The following is a 22,491-nucleotide window of genomic DNA, read 5'->3' on the forward strand; positions in this document are numbered from 1 at the left end:
TGAATCGCTCTACACACACACACACACATACACCACGACCCTCGTCTCGATTCCCCCCTCTATGTTAAAACATTTAGTCAAAACTTGACTAAATGTAACAAGTCGCGTAAGGCGAAAATACAACATTTAGTCAAGTAGCTGTCGAACTCACAGAATGAAACTGAACGCAATGCCATTTTTCAGCAAGACCGTATACTCGTAGCATCGTCAGTCCACCGCTCATGGCAAAGGCAGTGAAATTGACAAGAAGAGCGGGGTAGTAGTTGCGCTAAGGAGGATAGCACGCTTTTCTGTACCTCTCTTTGTTTTAACTTTCTGAGCGTGTTTTTAATCCAAACATATCATATCTATATGTTTTTGGAATCAGGAACCGACAAGGAATAAGATGAAAGTGTTTTTAAATTGATTTCAACAATTTAATTTTGATAATAATTTTTATATATTTAATTTTCAGAGCTTGTTTTTAATCCAAATATAACATATTTATATGTTTTTGGAATCAGAAAATGATGGAGAATAAGATGAACGTAAATTTGGATCGTTTTTTTTTACAATTTTCCGATTTTTAATGACCAAAGTCATTAATTAATTTTTAAGCCACCAAGCTGAAATGCAATACCGAAGTCCGGGCTTCGTCGAAGATTACTTGACCAAAATTTCAACCAATTTGGTTGAAAAATGAGGGCGTGACAGTGCCGCCTCAACTTTCACAAAAAGCCGGATATGACGTCATCAAAGACATTTATCAAAAAAATGAAAAACGTTCGGGGATTTCATACCCAGGAACTCTCATGTCAAATTTCATAAAGATCGGTCCAGTAGTTTAGTCTGAATCGCTCTACACACACACACAGACACACACACACACGCACATACACCACGACCCTCGTCTCGATTCCCCCCTCTATGTTAAAACATTTAGTCATAACTTGACTAAATGTAACAAAACTTGACTAAATGTAAAAAGAGGAAAATTCAATCAAACACTTTTTTGGAGCAACCTTCCAAGACTTTACGTACAGATTCATTACTTCCAGACACAACCCATGTTTGATTGACCCTCGACAAATGTTAAGGTCACTTAGGGTTCAAATTTGGTACTGAATATAAAAAAAAATATCCCTTTCTTCAATGTTTTTGACGCTAGATCTTTGTAACAACACACACTTCCGGGATTTGAAGACCGCTAGACAGGGCATAACGGGAACTTCCCCGCCCCCTTGAAACTAAAGTGCACACGTCAAGGGACGTAATTCTCACGATCAAATGTTGCGACCCATCTCGTCATCGGCGCTTTTCCGGAAATGACAATACAATACAATACAATACAATAACTTTATTAATCTCTAAAAGAGAAATTACATTGCTGAGCGTTTGTGTCCGTAATAATAACATACATAAAACATTCAAAATAAACATTTGTTCTTTGTCCTGAGAAAATATAGCACATTGGTTATCACATAAGAAAGTATATTAAAAATAAATTAACATGCATTCACCATCAACAATGCACAATGCGCTGTGTTGGAATTCCAACAATGGCCGCCATTGTAGGAATTCCAACTTTGCGCTACGCGATTCTAGAAATGTACCGCGCGCATAGTGAGAATTCTGCTCTTTCTTAGAATGCGATGTAAAATGATTCAAGTCATGATGGCCTATGATGATCCTTGTGTTTTAAAGTGATCAATGCTTAGTCTTGAAAAAAGCAGATGCCTTTTATAACGCACCAAACCAACCGAATTACGAAAAGCGAAAACGCTTTTGATAACTTCGGCGGGCTGTAACAACACAGTTCAACGACCCATCCCACTCGACCAAAACGCACCAATTTTACGTAATTTTTAACGTTTCAGATCTTACATTTTCAACAACCAAAACACAACAAGTGTTCCGATACAAGTTACTTTTCACTGGTAACTATCGATTTTAATAACTTTTTACTCAGTCTTAACTGATTATATATTAAACTCACACAGTCTCTCTGGGCTGCAGATACAGCATTACGTCCCTTTACTGAGTAGGCTCTTGTCACTGCATAGTAATCTAGGCTCTTAAAACGTGATGTGCAAGTCTGTGCGCTATATTGATGTGATAGATTGTTGCAAAATGTTGATTCAAATTAAAGATGATTTCAGCCTGTTGTAACTTACAAACTAACACTCTACTCTGAGAAAAATAATCATTGTGTTCAAAATAGATGGAGACAGCAGCAACTAGCTAGCTGCATGCGCTGAGTGTCACTGAGAGAACCCCCCAATTCAAGACTTCCCCTGTATAAGACCTTGCTTTTTCATATACCTTATTCATGACCTGTGAAAAGGGTATACTTTTTTTGTGCCAGTCGAAGGGTTGCCATTTCTAGAACGAGGCAGCTCGTTTCCGGAAATGCGGTGCTTTGTTGGAAATCAAATGAGGTTTCGGGAAATCCCGATTATTCCAACTCTGCCCCGGATTCTTACTTTGCGCCCAACATCAAACATCGCGTTGACAGGAAGCGCGCTACGCTGAAGAAGGAATGCACACTCAAATCAACAAATGTGTGATGGGCGACAAGTGTACACACGGCTAATTGCAACAATTTTACATGTGTCCAACTTGACAAAAACTCAGTATATATCCTCCTGCAAGGAAATCATCAGCCGTGACAATGCCCGTTAGCCTTGGTTTGCCCAAGTCGCAGAACAGCCAGTGCCAAGTTCCAGTGACTTTCGTCAACACTACACAGCGCACAGTCGACGTGTACTGGGTGGATTTTGCAGGCGAGCTGGTTCGTTACAGCAACCTTTCGCCGGGAAAGAAACACCACATCTACACGTATGCTACGCACCCGTGGGTAGCTCGCGACTGCGCCACAGGACAGAGAATGTTCTTGTCTGGTCAGCCTGTGTTTGTGCCCGTTGAACCCCCTGCCGACCAAGACCCCGACCTTCCCATTGAAATCCTTATTCATATTCCATGTAAGTTTTGGCGTGTTTGTGTGGTTTCTTGATTGCCCAAAGAAGAGATCTGAAGGCAATCCTTCTAAATAGCCAGGCGATCACATTAGTCAAACCCACCTGTCACTTGTTGATTGCAGTTGTACTTGTAGTAACGCACACACCCACAATTTTACACACACACACACACACAAAGTGACATTAAAACACTTCATATTTTGCTGTTCAATGCACGATCAATGCACAACAAAAAAGGCTGTTAGTGTATGGAGCGTTTAATTTTAGACAAAAGGAAAACTTCTCATTCACAATTTATTAGTCAATTAGGTACGTTGACCTATTGGTCTTTGTGGAGATAAGGAAAGAACTTGTATACCAGTATGTCATGAATTCAACCTAAATATTGAGAGAGGCAAGAAGAATGATATTGAATAAAAATGAATTGAAAAGAAAGAGAAACACTAACAATGAATGGAATGAAATGATAAGAAAGGAATGCCATTGAATAAAATGAAGTGAAAAGAACTTAGAATGAAATGAAAAGGAATTGGAATGTGAGCAAGTCTTACCTCTTTAGGATTTTTGTTCAATGTACACAAATGAATGTGCATGTTGCAATGCAGAGAAGATCAGAAAACCAAAGTTTCCTCGCCATAATTGTGAAGTCAAGAGAGTGTGTTAATTCACAATTTGCAGTGTAAGTTACCAAATCTCAACTATTTTATCATCAGGTAGGGATGTGTGTGTGCGTGCAAGCGTGTGTGTGTGAGTCTTGTGTGTTTTCCCAAGATTGATTGTGTCTTATTCATTATTCATTTTCACTCAACAGTGTTCCGGCTGGAGGAAATCTGCATTGGCTACTTCAGGGCAAGCATGAGTGAGGCTGACTTGGCGAAGATGGATGTCAACGCCTACATCAAGCAGAGACTTTGCAACATTCCAAAACTGAAGGCAACAGATTACCAACCTCGCCGCCACTAATTGGGAAAACTGTGGGGAAAAAAAAGGATGACTGTGACATGTGGATCAAAAATCAGTGCTGTGCCTTCAGATCTTTGTTACGTCCTATGTGGGAATCGGGGCTTTGTTGGAATCTGGCAAGATTTTACGAGGTTTCCAATAACGTACAGCATTTCCAGAAATGCGCTGCCTCATTGTGGATGCAGTACCTCTCTGACAGGCCATCTCGTTCTCGAGTGTGTGTGTGGAAGAGAGAGAGAAAGAGTGATTTATATATGAATGCTGGACAATGGAAAAATGGCAGGCATTTGGGGAATTCCGAAGAAGCGCAGCACACACATGCTTGCCTGCAGCTTGCGCACACACACACACATGTGCATACACATAACAAATAAAGCCAGTTCTAGCCGAGATAATCGAGATTATTATCATAATAATTCACATTTATTAGCTCATTTTTTCTTCTTCTTATTTTACCTGTTTCTTTTTAAATGTTTAAAAACAGGCACATATTAATTTTTCAGACCAAAACTAATGGCTGCGTTTGACCTTTTGTGAAAAAACACACCTGAATCGACGATGCAATCACTATGACAATAGTCAGCTCCGATGTGCGTACATGTACTTCCACACGGAAAGAGTGATATATTGAGCGGACAGTGCAGAAAGCACAGAACGGAGTTAATTTTGACTGAGATTTCTATTGTTTGCATGATTTCACTCACATAGATCTTACTACGAGCAGAGACATTCTTTCTTTCTTTATTTGGTGTTTAACGTCGTTTTCAACCACGAAGGTTATATCGCGATGGGGAAAGGGGGGAGATGGGATAGAGCCACTTGTCAATTGTTTCTTGTTCACAAAAGCACTAATCACAAATTTGCTCCAGGGGCTTGCAACGTAGTACAATGTATTACCTTACTGGGAGAATGCAAGTTTCCAGTACAAAGGACTTAACATTTCTTACATACTGCTTGACTAAAGAGCAGAGACATGCTGCTTGCGAGTGATTTGCTTACAATACCACATGTAGCTTGCCTCAGTGGTTCCAAGGAAAAGCAACTCTTGCACAACCCATAAAAACTTGATAGAGGTACGTGTATTTCCGAACACCATCTATAATTAGTGCAGCTGTATGCGCTGGAAGTAACAATTACTGTCAACTGAAAACAGTGGATTGCCTGATTAATAGCAGGGACTAAATGACAAAAAAAAACATTTCAAGGATGATCATATCTCGTGAACTGCAGTCTAGATTAGTACAGTCTCTGACTAGTTGACCACTAAGCTACTGAATTTGACATTGACAGTGAGAGGACAACAAATATGAATGGACTGGAATAAATCTTCACATTTTCCCCGGAACATAACATGAGCATTGCCTTTTTTCAATTTATGTGATAAAAGTTCTAGAACTAAAGTGATCAGTGTTTAGTGTAAATAAAACAACAAAATTGTGATTTTGTTGTTGATTTTGGTTTGTTTTGATGTTGACAAGAGAAATCATGAGAACTGTGATATATGGGATTATACATTTGTTGAGCTGAGATGACATTTTCAGAGTATTCTGTAGAAAGTGTTAACTGGTGTATAGAAAGCTTTCTTTATGTATTATGATTTTGTTGTTTTTGTAAATATGTAATTACGATGCCCGAGTGCTAACGCTACTTAAAACTGAAGTTATCAAAATAATAGATTTATAGGGAAAGGATTGGTTGTTAATGTATTATACAACTGAATTTTTAAGAGTATTCTAACCTTGTCTGCAGTACAGAAACTTCAATTTTGCTTTTCAATAAAGTGAGTTCAGTTCATAAGTTAGTTCATGTTATGAAACATATATATAATTGTTTTGCTTAAAATTCTTAATAAGAGTCAAGAAGCTACTCGCATGTCAAGACGGACACTCATTGTAAACATTATATAAGCCTTGAAACCACTTTATTGCATCTTGAAAACCTTGCTTCACAAGCCTTTCATGGTATAGAAGACTGTGTTGTTCATTAAAAACTTTCTAAGGCAAGCCTTGCAAGTTTTCCAACCAACAGTGAGAATATAATCTGAGCTCACAGTAATGTGTGAAGAACAGTCCTGGAAAGCTTTATTATTATTATTACTATTATTATTATGCTTGTGTTTGAGTGTATACAGATGCCCATGTCAAACAAGTACGCCTGGTGTGTGGTCACCACTACCAAAGTTTTAAATTTGTATTTGTTTGTTTTTTTTGCTTGCAAAATATTTTGACTTGTCGCAACCAATTTAGGACTTTCAAACTCTAGAGGCGTTCTTATGTTGTTATTTTTTCCTTCTTGTCAAATAAGGCTAATATCTCATATACGTGTATGTACAAAGCAAAGTATTTATGTTTGCATAAAGTGTACTGCTGTAGCAAACTTTGTACTCTTAATGCTCAACTTTTGTTTGTCCAATCCACCAATATAGTGCAATACGTTTTAAACTGGTATGCATTTATCTTCACGGTGCTTTGTGCATCATTTTCAGCCTATCATCTTGCAAAAGTGTTTGCATCCCGGAAAGCGTTTTGTGTTTCTTTATATATATTATCAAAATGCTTGAACAGCTTACTAATTGTTGGGTGTCACATGGTTACCATTAGATTTGTAAACACATAAACACGGATGTAATTTTAACAACCCGGATGGTGTTGATCTTGTACAAATTATTAAAAAAAAAAAATTGTTGGGGATCCTTTAGGGTGGTTCAGACCTGGGAACCCATGTTTTGCACTTGAGTATTCTCAAGCAAACTTGGTGTATTTTCAGACAAATGAGCATACTCCACAGCAGTTGAATGAATATCCATGATTCAAACATGTTTCACGCGCGTCCATCACAATGTTAATCAAGGTTACCAATACGTTTAAAAAAAAAAAGCTTCTTTCAATGTTTTATTCTGACAAAAACTGTGATCGTGTCAAAATACTGAATTGGCTTTGGGATGCACCTGTGAAGAACGGTAGTCTAGGAATTTTTCTCATCGTATTTTTTTCCACTGATTGTATTCTACACAACAATGCGTAAAATATACGCCAAAATCGTATGGGTTCCCAGGTCTGGTGGTTATAAGGGGGCATGTGGTAGTAACCTAGAGGTGGTCGCCAGGGCAGGGCTACACTGTACTTGCCTTTATGAAATATATTAGATTTTATCATTGATACTCTGCCTCACTTGGCTATGATTCTCAGTTGGTGTGCGTCATGGAGAACCCATACTTCCTCCATGTTATGCTTGTTAGGAAGTATGCATTATGCAAGAACTACAGCATGTTGTGACATCAAAACCATGATTTGGGTAAGGTAAATAAAAATCAAGAATCGCTACTGATATTTTTTGTGTTGTGTTTAGTTTGTGTTGAATGAAATGTTGCTGTCAGAACAAATATTAATCAGATTAACTTTTAGATAAGATTTCTGAAGTGTTAACACAGCTGCTTGCCTAATTTTGTAACACCCATGTTCAAGAAGTAAACTTTTTCTTTATAATTGCACATACATCCGTATCGTGGAAAGTAAAATGCCATCAGGATGCACATCCTTGATACAAGAATGGTTTATATCCTTGTGATAAAAAGTTGCTTTATATCTTTAAAGTGTTCATCAATATAGCATCTGGACAAATGAACGCACCTCACAGAAACAACAAAATACACCACACTGACAAGAAACCAAGAACAACAGAACACCCCTTTCTTGAAATTCTTCACATCTTTTCAGTCCAATTTCCACCCTGCTATCTGCAGTCCGCTAACAGAGAATGAACTTCACACAATTTGTCTACTTTGCAACCGTGCACTGAAGCCAGGAGAGAAAACTGAGATTGTTTGTCCATGTCGATACTAAACACTGCAGAATCCACGTCTATATCCACTGGCTGCTGAGACAGCCGCGGCTTAGGAATCGGCCATGGTAGGTTCAGATGGTGGCGATGCAACTGAAAACATAGAAACAAAATTGTCAAGAAGTAACTTTAAGACGCAACATGCAGCAATATGACAGGCCAGGTTATCTCTATTCAATACCAAGCATTCATAAGCACTTCAACCTATTGGTATTAAGTATTAAAATGGGTTTCTACTGTATACCAGAAATACACATACCTTGTAGAGCGCGCCTGACGGACAGTGCCAAACCACACCCTCCACTCTGTTGTTGCTGCTTTCTGGTTCCTCCTCTTCAAACCACTGGTGCATGGCCTCACCGTTCAGTGGCGACGGGCAGGTGACAGGCAGTGACCCGTGAACAACCAGCACATGCAGCGGTTGCTGTTTATTGCCCAGGCCTGATAACATTAAAACATCAACAGAACAACCACTTTGATGTATACAGTCGATGCTGTCTACAACAACCACCCAAAGCACAGACCAAAAGAAGAAATGCAGAAGGTAATGAAAATCTGACCGTGGTTTCTCTAATAATTCACTTCCTACACCTCTGCCTAAAATTGCTTGATAATTAGAAAAACATTTACACAAGAAATGGTACTCATGTATACATGCAAATGTATGCATTTAGAGCGCTTACTTCCCTTTGTTTTTCAGATCTTAAATAGTGCTCGGCCTCATTTGTTTAAGATTTTCATGTATTAAGGACTTGAACATGCATCTCAAAATACCATCTATTTACACAAATATATGGGTTGATTGAAAAATGCAATATTTAAGCTACAATTTGCTATCAGTAGAAACCCTACTTTGCTAGCAGTGGAACCCCCTTTCAAGAAATACATAATAACAAAGTGGAGGTCTGTACACGGCAAAATACTTCTTATTTAACATCGGTTTGTTTTAGAAAATATACTACAGTTATATCTGTCTTTCTGTGCTTGCTGGCTCTTGACTGACATTCCGATTCTGACGAGACAAACCTAATGCTGGTGTGTCAAAGAAAACAGCCACAGCGGGCTTGTTCGAATCAAAGTATCACACCATATCCTTAGCATATTACCATTACCTGTCCCAATATTGGCCAACTGGTCTAAGGGGATATTAAACCCTAATAGTCAATCACGTCGGTTCATTTCAAATAAGCTGTCTTGGTATAAGATCAAATTCATTTGGGGTGGAGGTACAAAAACATGACAAAACTGACCATAAGGATTTCCATTTATACTTGTTCCGATAAGTTCACAAGTTTTGCCGCAGAGCTCTGACAGAGGGCGACACTTTATCACAAGTTGACCGCTGTCTTCACTCGGGGTCAGCATCAGACACAAGCCAAGGTCGAGGTCAACTGCTGTCAGATGCCAGCAGTGCTGTCTGGACTTTTTCTCTATGGGCAGCCAACCTGAAAATAAAGAAAAGAGTAATGGACTATCATCTATAATATTAATAATAAAAATAATAATAACACTGATTAACAAGTCCCTTACATGGCTGAAGGTGCTTGACAAACATGTGCTCAAACATAAAATCAACAAACATAAAAAAGCATAAAAATCAATGAATGAAACAAAGCAAATTGAACTTGAATAACACCCATAATAACACACACACACACGCAAACATGCCTACTGTGCATGCAAGGTTGTGTATGGAACAATGACTACTAATTAATATAGGGGGTGGGGCATATGGGAAGAAAATGAAAGAAGCCATTCAGATATGCCCACCCCCACCATTTCACTTTATAACCCTGTCTTCTCAAATATTCTGTTCCTCTATAAATTGTAACCTCCATTAACCACCCAGAACACATGAGATTTTGTTTGAGACTTGATGTAAATCCTCAAACACCCCAGAACCTTCCTACTGACCAAGTCTTAAATGATTACGTTTGTAAACAAGCAAATAAACCATGACGTAATTTGAACTACACAGTCCGTATGGTATTTTTGTTTGTTTGCTTAACGCCCAGCCGACCACGAAGAGCCATATCAGGGCGGTGCTGCTTTGACATATAGCGTGCGCCACACACAAGACAGAAGTCGCAGCACAGGCTTCCTGTCTCACCCAGTCACATTATTCTGACACCGGACCAACCAGTCCTTGCACTAACCCCATAATGCCAGACGCCAGGCGGAGCAGCCACTAGATTGCCAATTTTAAAGTCTTAGGTATGACCCGGCCGGCGTTTGAACCCACGACCTCCCAATCACAGGGCGGACGCCTTACCACTAGGCCACCGTGCCGGTTCCGTATGGTATGGGTCATGTAAAACATGTATGGAATATGTGGTGTAATTTCATGCTGTTATCCTCATCTGGATGACATGGCCATATACGACCTAAACTTTTTACACTGGATTCTTATCTAAAAGTACGGGTGGAACACGACCTAGATCACCCGGACTGTGTTGTACAAAGTATCATCCAGTGAAGAATAAAACCTGATTTTGTCAGATTGTTCGTGGTACCACTATAATTCTATGCTAAAATCCGCTGGAGCGTTTGACGTACCTGGAGTATGGCCAATCTTGTCTGGCTGAGCAAACCCATCCACAACCTTCACACCTGTTGCTGGTATCCACGTGGAAGGCACCTCCTGCACATTGCAAATACTATCATATCAAAATCTGCCGTTTTTGTACCTGAAAGAGAAAATGATGTTCAAATCTGGGGATACAGGAGTTTGTATAAAGATTTCAATTTTAAAAGCACAGGAGACGGGCACATAGTCTGGTGGTTAGGACGTTGGCCATCGTAGTGGAAGGTATGGGGTTTCGAATCCCGGCCGCACCTGGAGGGGTAAGGGTGGAACTTTTTTCGGTTTTCCAGTTCAACTAAATTCAAACCTGCTAGCGCCTTATCCCCCTTCGTGTGTACATGCCAGCGCAAAACCAAGTGCGCACAAAAAAGATCTGTAAACCATGTCTGAGTGGGGTGGGTTACAAAACATGAAAACTCCAAGCATACATCCCCAGGAGTCGGAGTATGACTGCTTAAATGGTGGGGGGAAATGGCCATACACGTACAATCCCACTTTTGCCTACGAGTGTATGTGGGAGTCACAGCCCATGAACACAAAAAAAGAAAAAAACACAGAAGGAAACCTAAACAATAAGTAGAAGAAGAAGAATTCTTAAACTACCTAGCATTCGGATATTAATGTGTGTGTGTGTGTGTGTGTGTGTGTGTGTGTGTGTGTGTGTGTGTGTGTGTGTGAGAATTTTGCCGGACAGATCTTTATGCAAAACATGTATGTGTGTGTTTGTTTTTCATCTTTTCTCTCTTTTTAAGATAAAACCTTAAAGTCTTTCATAGGATCCCAAGTGATGGTAGGAGGTACTGAATCCTCGTCCGATGCTTTCCAATCTTTCAGCTTGTACTGCAAGCGTTGGAATTTCTTGTCTCCAGCTCTGTTTGGTTTCCTGTCTAGCCTTGGCCACAACCATGGCAACCCTGAAAATGAACACACAAAAATTACATAATGTAATATGCATTTAGAGTGCTTACTTCCCTTTGATTATCAAATCTGAAAATGTTGAGATGAGTAAATAGCATATCAGAAAAATGTAGATATTTCATTCTCTCTACCCCCTAAAGCCTTGTGTCCTTGATGCAAATGATACAACAAGTACTGCTTGTATGCTTTAAATTCTTTAAATGCAGGACTTAGATCCAAGGGTAAGATCACAAATACAGTTACCCCCCCCCCCTTTCCCCTTTTTCAAACTAAAAGAATCTTAAAAAAGAAAAAAGAAAAGGTCTAAAACACGAAAAACAACAGACGCTATCAACAGAAAATCAGGAAAACTAGGGTCTTTAAAGTTGGGTTCCACTGTATTCACATGGAATTAACAAAACCCCTTTGGTAATGTTGAGCCAATTAGCTGTTTTTGTCCCTGCTCTGGTGCCTTCACTCTTCTACCCATCCTTCCCCCTGACACATTTTTGCTATCTCTACCTTCTTTCAGCTATATGCTTGGCAATGCAAAACTGAAAATACTGTTCTGAAGAACAGCTGTTTTGATTTTGTGTTGCTTTTTTCTATGGTAGACACAACACAATCTTCACTAAGAGTAAGACATTTATCAGCTCAAACTGAAATCATGGACAAAAAAATAAAATTTACAGCTTGACATTCTTGTATACATAAAATAATGTTTTACTACACTTTTTTGCTTTAGTTCAGAGTCAGAACAAAATCAGATGACAAGGATAGCATACAATTTACAAACCTTGGTATTCCTGAATCAGACAACATGTTCCATCAAGTTTCTCTGTGGCTGAGGCACACTCTATGTCAGGTGGAACAATTTCTGGTCTCAATCGATCAGAGGCTGTCACCTTGAAGTTCTGGTTTGCTCTCTTACTTGACTGAGTGTTGAACACACCCGTCTCAAACACGCATGGCATCTTGCTCTGCACTGCATTGCATTTTGCCATGGCTTCTGTTGAAAAAAAAAAGAGCTGTATACATGAGTATTAATGCTAATACAATTTTTTTTACTTTGATGTTCATTTCTGACGACAAGGCCGAGAAAAATGGGGTTGGTAGGTCAAACGGATCTGGCGTCAGCTCTGTCGAAATAATTTGATGCAAAGCAAACTTAAGTTTTGTCATAACTGAAAAAACACACTTTTTTCCCACATGTTAAGGATTAATCATGTACTGCATTTTGTTACTAAATGCTGCTTCTTGCCTCAGGACTATATGTGACCCTCCACCACGAAATGAGTCGCATGTCACCTCGCGCGGTTCTGCGCTAGGCTTAATATAAGTCCGGGGGGACTGTGGTAAAAATGTGAGGGTCACCTTAGTCACAGGCTTATAACTCGAACAGTTTTCGCTCTTTTCTAAAACGGTTTTTACCACTGGATAGAGCATGAAACACTCTTTAGGAAAATGTAAAAATATTAAAATCATGCAAAGATGACATGCGACTCATCCCGTGGTGGAGGGTCACATATATAGTTGTTATCGATTCACGCTACTTTGGTCGAGGATTGATTCAGAGATCTAGTCATCTGGTATAGCTGCACGACTCAGAATGGAATCAGTGACTGGTGATCTTCGACCTTTCATAAACCACTCAAACGCTTTGGGATAAAGAAGAAAAGAACTTAATAAAGGAAAGGAGGGCTTACTAGAAAAAAAAGAAGGTCGAAAGATTTAAAAACAAAAACAAACAATACATATCGATCAATCAATGGCAGGTCTGGAACCCCCAACCTCATGAACCGTAGTCTAGAGTGCTAACCACTGTGCTAGGCATGGCTAACTGTCAGAGACACACAGAGAGTCAGAGTGTGTGTATGTGTGTGACAGAGAGAGAACTTGGATCCCAGAGAGAGAGAGAGAGAGAGAGAGAGAGAGAGAGAGAGAGAGAGAGAGAGAGAGAGAGAGAGAGAGAGAGAGAGAGAGAGAGAGATGGGGAAGGGGTGGGGGTCTATTTTGAGAGCTACTGCAAGGTGACTGTCGCCGTGTCGGTTCCCGAGCCTCGGGGTTCGTCGGTTCCCGAGCCACTCCGTTCAATAAGGCCAGTTCAATAAAACTCAGAAGAAGGAACCACCTGATGTTCATGTACGTACCTGTAACTCAGCTTCAATAAGGTAAACAAACAGATGTGCGTGTAATATCTTATTACCTATTCACGAATGCGTTGACATACGTAACATGTGTGTCAAAGAAAAGTTTAGCTCTGGAGTGCGGTCCCTTGAAATAAGGGAGGCAACTGTGCGTACACCATGGTTGACCGATACCCTTTTGACAGATTCTGAATGAAACAGCGCTGTCTTGTTACCTAATTTGCACGAACAAGATTTCCGTTTTTCTTGCGCAAAGCATTGACTCAAACACAATGTTTGTATACATTTTGTTTTGTTTCAGAAAAACATAAAGAATGCAATCGAATCCCTGTTTGTGTCTGTTATTGCAGTTTTGATTTCAAGCACATTTTTTATTCACAAATTAAATGTCAATTTGTAAGCGTTGCAGCTAAAATGCAACCCTATTGCCCAGACCGGGTCAAAGAATGTTTGACAACACTTAAAATCAAATTGATTAAAATGTGGTGACCACAGTGCCGCAACTATTTTTTTAAACAAAGGCATTTGTATGATCAAAGATATATTTATGGGGAAAAAATGAAAACTATATCAATGAGGGGATAAGCTTATGTGGAAGATTTCACGTTAAGTTTCATGAACATTATATCCAATAGTTCTGTTGGAATTACATGTACTCTACTCTCTCTCTCTCACACACACACACACACACACATTCATCCTGACATTCCTCTCAGTCTGAATCAACCCAGATATTGTCTAACTGAATACATTAAGTCCACCATTGACTAAATCTAGTAAATGTAAAAAAAACATCATGTTCCTCAGGGACAAATTTGTTCTCCAAGATTTTTTTATAATCAAGTTCTTGTTATATATTTAAAGCCATTTTCTCATGAAAATGTACAGATGTATTTGCTTGTAAAAGAAATCAGCCATTAAAAGACTACACTGAAGAGTTTTGTGTGTGACGTGTGTGTGTGTTTATTTGTGATATACATATTTTGGCTGACTTTTTTTCAACAGCATCCTTGGCAAAAATAATTCTGAATCAACTGACCTGCTGTTAACAGCTACCCTTTGCTCCAATTTAAAATTATGTATCCTTTGTAGATATAAGGCAATGTTGTTGTGATACTTGTTTCAGATACTTATTTACAGAGAGTCCATCTCACCAGTAACATACACACACACACATATGCATGCATACACACATGCACGCACACACACACAAATCTGACAGTGAGTCAATACATAATTCACACAGATCATTTTATATATTTTCTTTCAATTTCATTTTTTTTCAGTTGAATACCAGTATTGTAAAGCAAGCATTCAAACACATGCAAACTGAATGCATATCCGACATGAAGCTATACATTTAATTTTGGTTATCAAATAGTATTCATTTTTCTCGCGTCCTTCCTTATCGTTATCCTAGATTAAGATAAAAAGCACACCATAAGGCCCATCCTTGCCTGCATGCACTCATGCGTATGCACTTGCACAGAGAGAAAAACACACACACACACACAAACACAAACACACACACACACACTCTGTTCTAATGTGGAGGCTCTTAGTGTTGTTTTCCTCATCCAAGGTCTCTTGAATGCTACTTTTACCGCTCTCTGTCAGTGTCACACACACTGTTAACTCTCACACATCTCTCTCTCTCTCTTGCTGACACACACTCCTGGAGTCTGTCTGTCTGTCTGCCTCCTCCTAAATACATGTACAGAACTTTTCTCTCACTGTTAGAGTTCTACACACGAGCCCCCAACTCCTCTGTCACTGAATAGTAAAAAGGCAGATGTGGTCTGGAGTCTTGCTAACTTAAACCATCCTGGTGACTAATCTGCTGCAAAGAGTTTGTTGAGGTGGCCTTGCATCAAAGCCGTGTGGAAGTCACCTCTTGGGATCTTTCTTCTTCTCTCCCTGCAATAAAATAAAGGATGCTTTAATACAGCTGAAACATTATGTCAGGCCAAATCAATTCCGATATTAAATGTGTGTATAATCCTTTAGTCTTTATGAAGCTTGAACATTCAACTCCCCACTCACTATATACTGTTTGAAACAGATGTCTATCAAACTGTAATCCCCCTTTCCTTCTCATTTTTACTCCCAAAATACTTAAGTTACTTTTTCTTGTTATCCCTTTTTACCCTGCTCTCTCTCTCTCTCCCCCCACCCCCTCCCCCCCCCCCTCCTCCACCTTTTTTTACATTTAGTCAAGTTTTGACTAAATGTTTTAACGTAGAGGGGGGAATCGAGACGAGGGTTGTGGTGTATGTGTGTGTGTGTGTGTGTGTGTGTGTGTGTGTGTGTGTGTGTGTGTGTGTGTGTGTGTGTGTCTGTCTGTGTGTGTGTGTAGAGCGATTCAGACCAAACTACTGGACCGATCTTTATGAAATTTGACATGAGAGTTCCTGGGAATGATATCCCCGGACGTTTTTTTCTTTTTTTCAATAAATACCTTTGATGACGTCATATCCGGCTTTTTGTAAAAGTTGAGGCGGCACTGTCACACCCTCATTTTTCAATCAAATTGATTGAAATTTTGGCCAAGCAATCTTCGACGAAGGCCGGACTTCGGTATTGCATTTCAGCTTGGTGGCTTAAAAATTAATTAATGACTTTGGTCATTAAAAATCTGAAAATTGTAAAAAAAAAATTTTTTTTTAAAACGATCCAAATTTACGTTTATCTTATTTTTCATCATTTTCTGATTCCAAAAACATATAAATATGTTATATTCGGATTAAAAACAAGCTCTGAAAATTAAAATTATAAAAATTATTATTAAAATAAAATTTCCGAAATCGATTTAAAAACAATTTCATCTTATTCCTTGTCGGTTCCTGATTCCAAAAACATATAGATGTGATATGTTTGGATTAAAAACACGCTCAGAAAGTTAAAAAGAATAGAGATAAAGAAAAGCGTGCTATCCTTCTCAGCGCAACTACTACCCCGCTCTTCTTGTCAATTTCACTGCCTGTGCATCGAGCGGTGGACCGACGATGCTACGAGTATACGCTCTTGCTGTAAAAATGCAGTGAGTTCAGTTTCATTCTGTTCGACAGCTTGACTGAATGTTGTAATTTCACCTTACGCGACTTGTTTTAAAGTTGATGATCTCATGCCTGACCTTAATAATCTGTGGGAGTTGAGCTAGAGCCTCCTTGAATGGAGCCTCCAGGGGTTTCAAGGCCTTATGCCCAAACTTCATCTCCTTGATCTTCGACCACTTGCCAGCATCACGCATCATCTTCTTGAAGTGGAAAAACTGGAAAATACAAGAACATACACTTTCTGAAAACAGACACAACTGTTTGCATTTAATTACTTTTCTTCAGCTGATTTACAGTTATCATAAACAATCATGAAAATGCTGATGATTTTTGGCTCACGTAAGTGTAGCCTATGCGTTGGTAAACTTTGTCTGTCTGTGCGTGCGTGCGTGCGTGCGTGCGTGCATGCGTATGTATGTATGTATGTATGTCTGTGGTAGAAACTTTAACATTTGAAGACGTACGAGGGTTAGACGTCACGCGATGGAATTACTGAAAGTCTCGGTGATTGTTATTTTGAGCGGGCCGAGACTATTTGGCAGTCGTGTCCATGTAAGTAGGCTACATGCAGAAAGACAGATCTAGATCTAGTGTCTCGCTTTCTTGCACAGTTTCACCTATGCTCTTTCTCTCTCTCTCTCTGTGTGTGTGTGTGTGTGTGTGTGTGTGTGTGTGTGTGTGTGTGTGTGTGTGTGTGTGTGTGTGTGTGTGTGTGTGTGTGTACTGTGTGGGTGTATGTGTGATGGAGTGATTGAGTTTGTGTTACTGTTTGTCGATTTCTTACGTGAGCCTTGAAGGCTTCGCCTCTTGTTTTGAATGCAGCTGTGTGCACATCTGAACAATATTCTTACTCTGCTGCTGCTTTTGACAGAAAAAAGATTGATCCTGTTCCTAATGTTCATACTTAAAATAAAAGAAATCAAGCATGGTTTTTGACACCACAGTATCCACTATTGCATCACATTGAAAACTTGGATGAACTATCTAAACAAGCATGCATGTAAAGATAAAAAAAAAAAACAATAAAAAAACCACTGTCCCCTCAAATCAATACCATCCTTTACTTAAAGACAAAAAGAAGAATAAACAGAGAAAGAAGTAAAAACTTCAACAGAAACTAAGAATAATAACACTTGAATACACATCACAACGCGGGAGTGTGTACACACACACACACACCAACATAGAAATTCTAACGACAACGATACTGAAAGTGACAGCTTACCTCTTTCTTTTCCAGCAAAGAGATTGCAGTACCAGCCCTGCCGGCTCTGGCCGTACGTCCAACACGGTGAATGTACGTCTTGATGTACGGAGGGTTGTCATAGGAGATCACATACTTTACATTATCCACATCCATGCCACGGGCCATGGCGTCTGAGCAGACAAGTCTAAACAGAAAACAAAGCTCATCAGGCCTAATGATATATATTTGTGTGTATATGGTAATACTAAAATATACAAGAAAGTATGTGATAGTACGGGATAGGATTTTTGCCTTGTTCTAAAGAGTGTTATGCTGGGGTATGCAACTGTGCTTCATTTATTTCTTTTAGGCTACGGAATTGATGTGAATTGAATCTGTTGAATGAAACCATACATCTTTATGTATCATGCATGTGTTCTGCGCGAACTTAGAATCCGGTTTCATTCTAGAATGGACCGGGTCCAGGTTGGAATTCTAACCCTGCGCAAGTACAGGGGTGCCATTCTAGAATGAAACCCTTGTTGCTGGTCCATTCTAGAATCGGCCGTGCGCAAGGTTGGAATTTGGGTCCAAGTTGGAATAGTCATTTCAGTTAGACTATCACACAGCCAAAGCCACAAATGTGGATTTTCTGTTTGTTTTTGTTTTTTGTGTGTTTGGTTGGGTTTTTTTTCGGGATTTTTACACTTTACTCAAAGACATCGTGAATTGGGATTGTGATGTTCTGAAAGTGATTACGATTTTGAGAGACACTCAGCACTGATCGCTACGAACGGAAATTTCCGGACTGACAGTGTTTGCCGATCTCGCTTATAACTTTTAATCTTATTCATATACATGAAGTTGGTCTTCTGAATTGTGAAGATATAATGTCAACTTTTTTTTAAACCTGTGACAACAGCTCTATAACTCACTCTGTCCTTCTGTTGGTCTGTCTGTCGGTTAGTCGGTCTGACCGTCTGTCTGTCTGTCTGTCAAAAAAATTGTCAAAAAACCGGACATTTCCGAGAGGGAGACAGCGCTGACATTGCAAGCGGCCGCAACCGGCTCTCATCACAAAAACAACTGCCCTGCAAACATTACCGCCCTGGTAGTCCCCCTTGCTATGGTCTGCCTTTGTTTATTGCGTACTCAGGAGTGTCAACTTTCTTGACATGACATGACATCGCAAGATCGCCAAAGGATTTTTTTTCAGGGGTAGACAAATCAGCCCCATTTTATCAAAGGGAAGGTGCAGGTGGAGATAATTCAAGGGAAGACAACTCTGTCTTACCTACAAACATTACGGCCCCCTTTATTCAAGGGTTTCATTCTAGAATGGCACCCCTGTACTTGCGCAGGGTTAGAATTCCAACCTGGACCCGGTCCATTCTAGAATGAAACCGGATTCTAAGTTCGCGCAGAACACATGCACGCCATGAAAGTTCTAAGTTTCCCTTGCTTTACCAAGCAAATGAAATAAAGAAAGAAATACTTAACGACCTGACCTAGGGACAAGCACATGTACAGATAAGTGAACAGACTTTTTTTGTGCACACAAAAGATCAAATAAACTTCTTGACAGGCAGGGATCATATACCTCAAAAAGTGAAGGATTTTGTTGACATCCATCAACAAATTTCATAGGACAACCCTGAGATCAATCAGCAACCACATGACTCTTGCATGAATGATCAAAAACAAGAATAGTTGATATAAAGAATGTTTTAATAATTAACACTACCAAACAATCACTTAATACTTCTACCTACTGGACTTTAAAGTAGAAGGAAGACAAATAATGATGAGGAAATGAAGTCTCATCCTAGGCATTGCTTGTAACTGTCTCAAAAGTTTGTGAAAACGATTCTTTTTCTTGTAGTTTTAATTCTTGATTTTGGAACATTAGCCATTTATCTGTTTTTGATTTTCTACAGCCTGATATCAACAGGGCACAGTCGCCTTCATGAAGTCTAATTCACGAAACTCGCTGCACTAAGCTTTGGCACTGTCTTTGCAAAGTCAACTTCGGACTCAACTAAGGAAGGCCTTTTCATGAATGACGTGAAAACTTACAAGTCAATCTTTTCCTTAGAAAACTGCCGGATGATTTTCTTCCGTCTCTCAGCAGGCAGTCTTGAAGAAAACTCCTGCACCTTGAGGCCACCAAACAGCTTGATCAGCAGACACAACCTGTTTCATGGTCAGTTAAATACAATGTTATCTCAATGTACAGTAAGACTAATTTGTACATTCAACTTGTCAAAAAACACCTAGTATTGCTTTGCACTAAGCAAATACATGTATAAAAATGTTAACAACCCATTCTCCTTTCCATCATTATTTCTGTGAGTGCAGAAACTACTAAAAATGCTAAATCATTAATAAGAATATGCTAAAATAAACACTAAACAAGAAGGGCAAAGCCCATACGACTCACATGCTTTACACATTTTTCCTACCAAAATACATGTGACCTTGACCCAAGGTCAAGGTCATCCAAGGTCATGCAACACAAAGCTGTTAATTCAAGACATAGGAAGTACAATGGTGCTTATTGGCTCTTTCTACCATGAGATATGGTCACTTTTAGTGGTTCACTACCTTATTTTGGTCACATTTCATAAGGGTCAAAGTGACCTTGACCTTGATCATATGTGACCAAATGTGTCTCATGATGAAAGCATAACATGTGCCCCACATGATTTTTAAGTTTGAAACAGTTATCTTCCATAGTTCAGGGTCAAGGTCACTTCAAAATATGTATACAATCCAACTTTGAAGAGCTCCTGTGACCTTGACCTTGAAGCAAGGTAAACCAAACTGGTATCAAAAGATGGGGCTTACTTTGCCCTATATATCATATATAGGTGAGGTATTCAATCTCAAAAACTTCAGAGAAAATGGGAAAAATGTGAAAAATAGCTGTTTTTTAGGCAACATTTATGGCCCCTGCGACCTTGACCTTGAAGCAAGGTCAAGATGCTATGTATGTTTTTTGGGGCCTTGTCATCATACACCATCTTGCCAAATTTGGTACTGATAGACTGAATAGTGTCCAAGAAATATCCAACGTTAAAGTTTTCCGGACGGACGGACGTCCGGACGGACGGACGGACGGACGTCCGGACGGACGGACGGACGACTCGGGTGAGTACATAGACTCACTTTTGCTTCGCATGTGAGTCAAAAAGCCATAAAGCAAGAAAAAATAGAAGGAAAACAAAATAAAGAACCATGGACAGCCTGACACTATTCTAATGCTACTTTTGAGAAAACTTGAAATTTAAAAAAAAAGAAGAATTAATGCACTATTTGTGCCCCACCACCCCCCCCCACCCCCACACACACAATGTTTTGAGTGTTTGTGGTTTTTAACATTGTCAGTTATAAATTAACTAACCTGTGAGTAGCTTCCACACTGTTGGTAAAGCAGAGAACATTGCGGAATTTGAGGTTGTGTAGAAAGTGAAGCATCAGCAATGGTTTTTCTCCCACGCTGCTTTCAACCAAATATTCCTGCAAAGCAAAAATCCATTAATATCAAAAACAGGGAGAAATAAAATGTGTAATACTCCTGCTTTCCATTACAGCTATTTATGCACAAATGCAAACTGATAAGTTGAAAGGAAAAACACAACAAAACACCCCTGCTGGTTGTTATTTTCACCGAACTTGTTCCTGACCAATTTTCTCGCATAAACCCGTGCCTGACCAAAATGTTGTACAGTGCAATCCCCCTTTTAAGGCCTCCAAAAACCTGAGGAAACCAGGTCTTAAAATAGGGGTGGGCGGGGATGTAGCTCAGTCGGTAGCGCGCTGGATTTGTATCCAGTTGGCCGCTGTCAGCGTGAGTTCGTCCCCACGTTCGGCGAGAGATTTATTTCTCAGAATCAACTTTGTGTGCAGACTCTCCTCGGTGTCCAAACACCCCCGTGTGTACACGCAAGCACAAGACCAAGTGCGCACGAAAAAGATCCTGTAATCCATGTCAGAGTTCGGTGGGTTATAGAAACACGAAAATACCCAGCATGCTTCCTCCGAAAACGGCGTATGGCTGCCTAAATGGCGGGGTAAAAAACGGTCATATACATAAAATTCCACTGGTGCAAAAAAAAACCCACGAGTGTACATGGGAGTTTCAGCCCACGAACGCAGAAGAAGAAGAAGAAGAAAATAGGGGTAAATTGACAGAATATTTGAGAAAATAGGGTCTTAAAAGGGAGGTTCCATTGTATCAACAGACATGTCAGCGGCAAAATTCACGTTAAACACCTTCCTGATGACCTATCTTTTATTCTTTCAATACTCTATCTTTAAAACCATTTTACCTTCTGACTTTAAGCTCCTGTATAGACAAAATAGACCGAACATGGAACATTTTCTGATATCGACGACAGAAACACAAAGAGTTTTTGACAACTTACTGTGAGACCCTCTGGAGTGGTGTACTTGCCAACGTATGTGTCATCATCCTCATCCTTGTCTGAAAAGTAAATTTGTGATAGTGTGATAAGTCGATGCAAAACACACAAATATTGCTTACTACTCAGCTTTACGTCACTAGAGATTAGAGCACAACTGGTAATGTTTTGCTTTTATTGTTTCAATAGGAGGTTTTATGCAGATGCCTCTCCGCCTCTATTCTCCAAGAAAATTCACATGGATGCATGCATGCCCATAAAAAACAATTTGCGATGAAGGCTACCGACATCCTATATCGCATGTATCTGGGGATGACAGGACAGAACAATTTGGACACCATGTTTCTAGTGTTCTGATTTTTTAAAAAAATGCTGAAACGACAAACTGGGGATTACGGTCATTATGGGGAGGTAACCCTGCCCAACGCCTAACCATG

At 39.5% G+C, this 22,491-nt stretch overlaps 3 protein-coding genes across 5 annotated transcripts in view; 1 reads left to right on the forward strand and 2 right to left on the reverse strand.

The window, feature by feature from the left end:
• The first annotated feature begins 2,475 nt into the window (after window positions 1-2,475).
• LOC138971468 (protein Vhl-like) lies at window positions 2,476-7,243 on the forward strand. The gene is made up of 2 exons (XM_070344199.1): window positions 2,476-2,960; window positions 3,769-7,243. The coding sequence occupies exons 1-2, from the start codon at window positions 2,651-2,653 to the stop codon at window positions 3,918-3,920; spliced, it is 462 nt and encodes a 153-aa protein (XP_070200300.1). The 5' UTR covers window positions 2,476-2,650; the 3' UTR covers window positions 3,921-7,243.
• Window positions 6,591-13,528, reverse strand: LOC138971466 (RNA ligase 1-like). Of its 2 annotated transcripts, none has more exons than XM_070344197.1 (7): window positions 13,448-13,528; window positions 12,038-12,250; window positions 11,104-11,258; window positions 10,317-10,401; window positions 9,011-9,205; window positions 8,020-8,201; window positions 6,591-7,853 (listed from the first exon to the last, which is right to left on the reverse strand). In XM_070344197.1, exons 2-7 carry the CDS (start codon window positions 12,243-12,245, stop codon window positions 7,653-7,655), a joined length of 1,026 nt encoding a protein of 341 aa, XP_070200298.1. In that variant the 5' UTR covers window positions 12,246-12,250; window positions 13,448-13,528; the 3' UTR covers window positions 6,591-7,652. The 2 variants fall into 2 exon arrangements, with proteins under 2 accessions (XP_070200298.1, XP_070200299.1); XM_070344198.1 differs by having other exon boundaries at window positions 13,392-13,506.
• Window positions 13,529-14,622: 1,094 nt separating this feature from the next.
• Window positions 14,623-22,491, reverse strand: part of LOC138971461 (ATP-dependent RNA helicase DDX51-like) — a 29,477-nt gene continuing 21,608 nt past the window's right edge. For both annotated transcript variants that reach the window (XM_070344194.1, XM_070344195.1), the window contains exons 11-16: window positions 22,058-22,116; window positions 21,034-21,149; window positions 19,707-19,823; window positions 17,670-17,835; window positions 16,522-16,659; window positions 14,623-15,305 (exon numbers count right to left, since the gene is read on the reverse strand). In XM_070344194.1, the coding sequence (XP_070200295.1) occupies window positions 15,276-15,305; window positions 16,522-16,659; window positions 17,670-17,835; window positions 19,707-19,823; window positions 21,034-21,149; window positions 22,058-22,116 (626 nt within the window). In that variant the 3' untranslated portion in view covers window positions 14,623-15,275. The remainder of the gene's footprint in view (window positions 15,306-16,521; window positions 16,660-17,669; window positions 17,836-19,706; window positions 19,824-21,033; window positions 21,150-22,057; window positions 22,117-22,491) is intronic.

The sequence above is a fragment of the Littorina saxatilis genome, linkage group LG7, assembly GCF_037325665.1.
Source record: "Littorina saxatilis isolate snail1 linkage group LG7, US_GU_Lsax_2.0, whole genome shotgun sequence".
Classification (NCBI taxonomy): domain Eukaryota; kingdom Metazoa; phylum Mollusca; class Gastropoda; order Littorinimorpha; family Littorinidae; genus Littorina; species Littorina saxatilis.

Bases quoted from the DNA above. Each gene is read 5' to 3' on its own strand.
- LOC138971466 (XM_070344197.1), bottom strand. From the start codon at position 12,245: ATGGCAAAATGCAATGCAGTGCAGAGCAAGATGCCATGCGTGTTTGAG. The intron at 10,402-11,103 runs GTTTTATCTTAA...TGCAATGTGCAG, and splicing joins ATCCTATGAAAGACTTTAAG to GAGGTGCCTTCCACGTGGAT. The intron at 8,202-9,010 runs GTCAGTTTTGTC...TAATGTTATCAG, and splicing joins TATAAATGGAAATCCTTATG to GCCTGGGCAATAAACAGCAA.
- LOC138971468 (XM_070344199.1), top strand. From the start codon at position 2,651: ATGCCCGTTAGCCTTGGTTTGCCCAAGTCGCAGAACAGCCAGTGCCAA. The intron at 2,961-3,768 runs GTAAGTTTTGGC...TTCACTCAACAG, and splicing joins AATCCTTATTCATATTCCAT to TGTTCCGGCTGGAGGAAATC.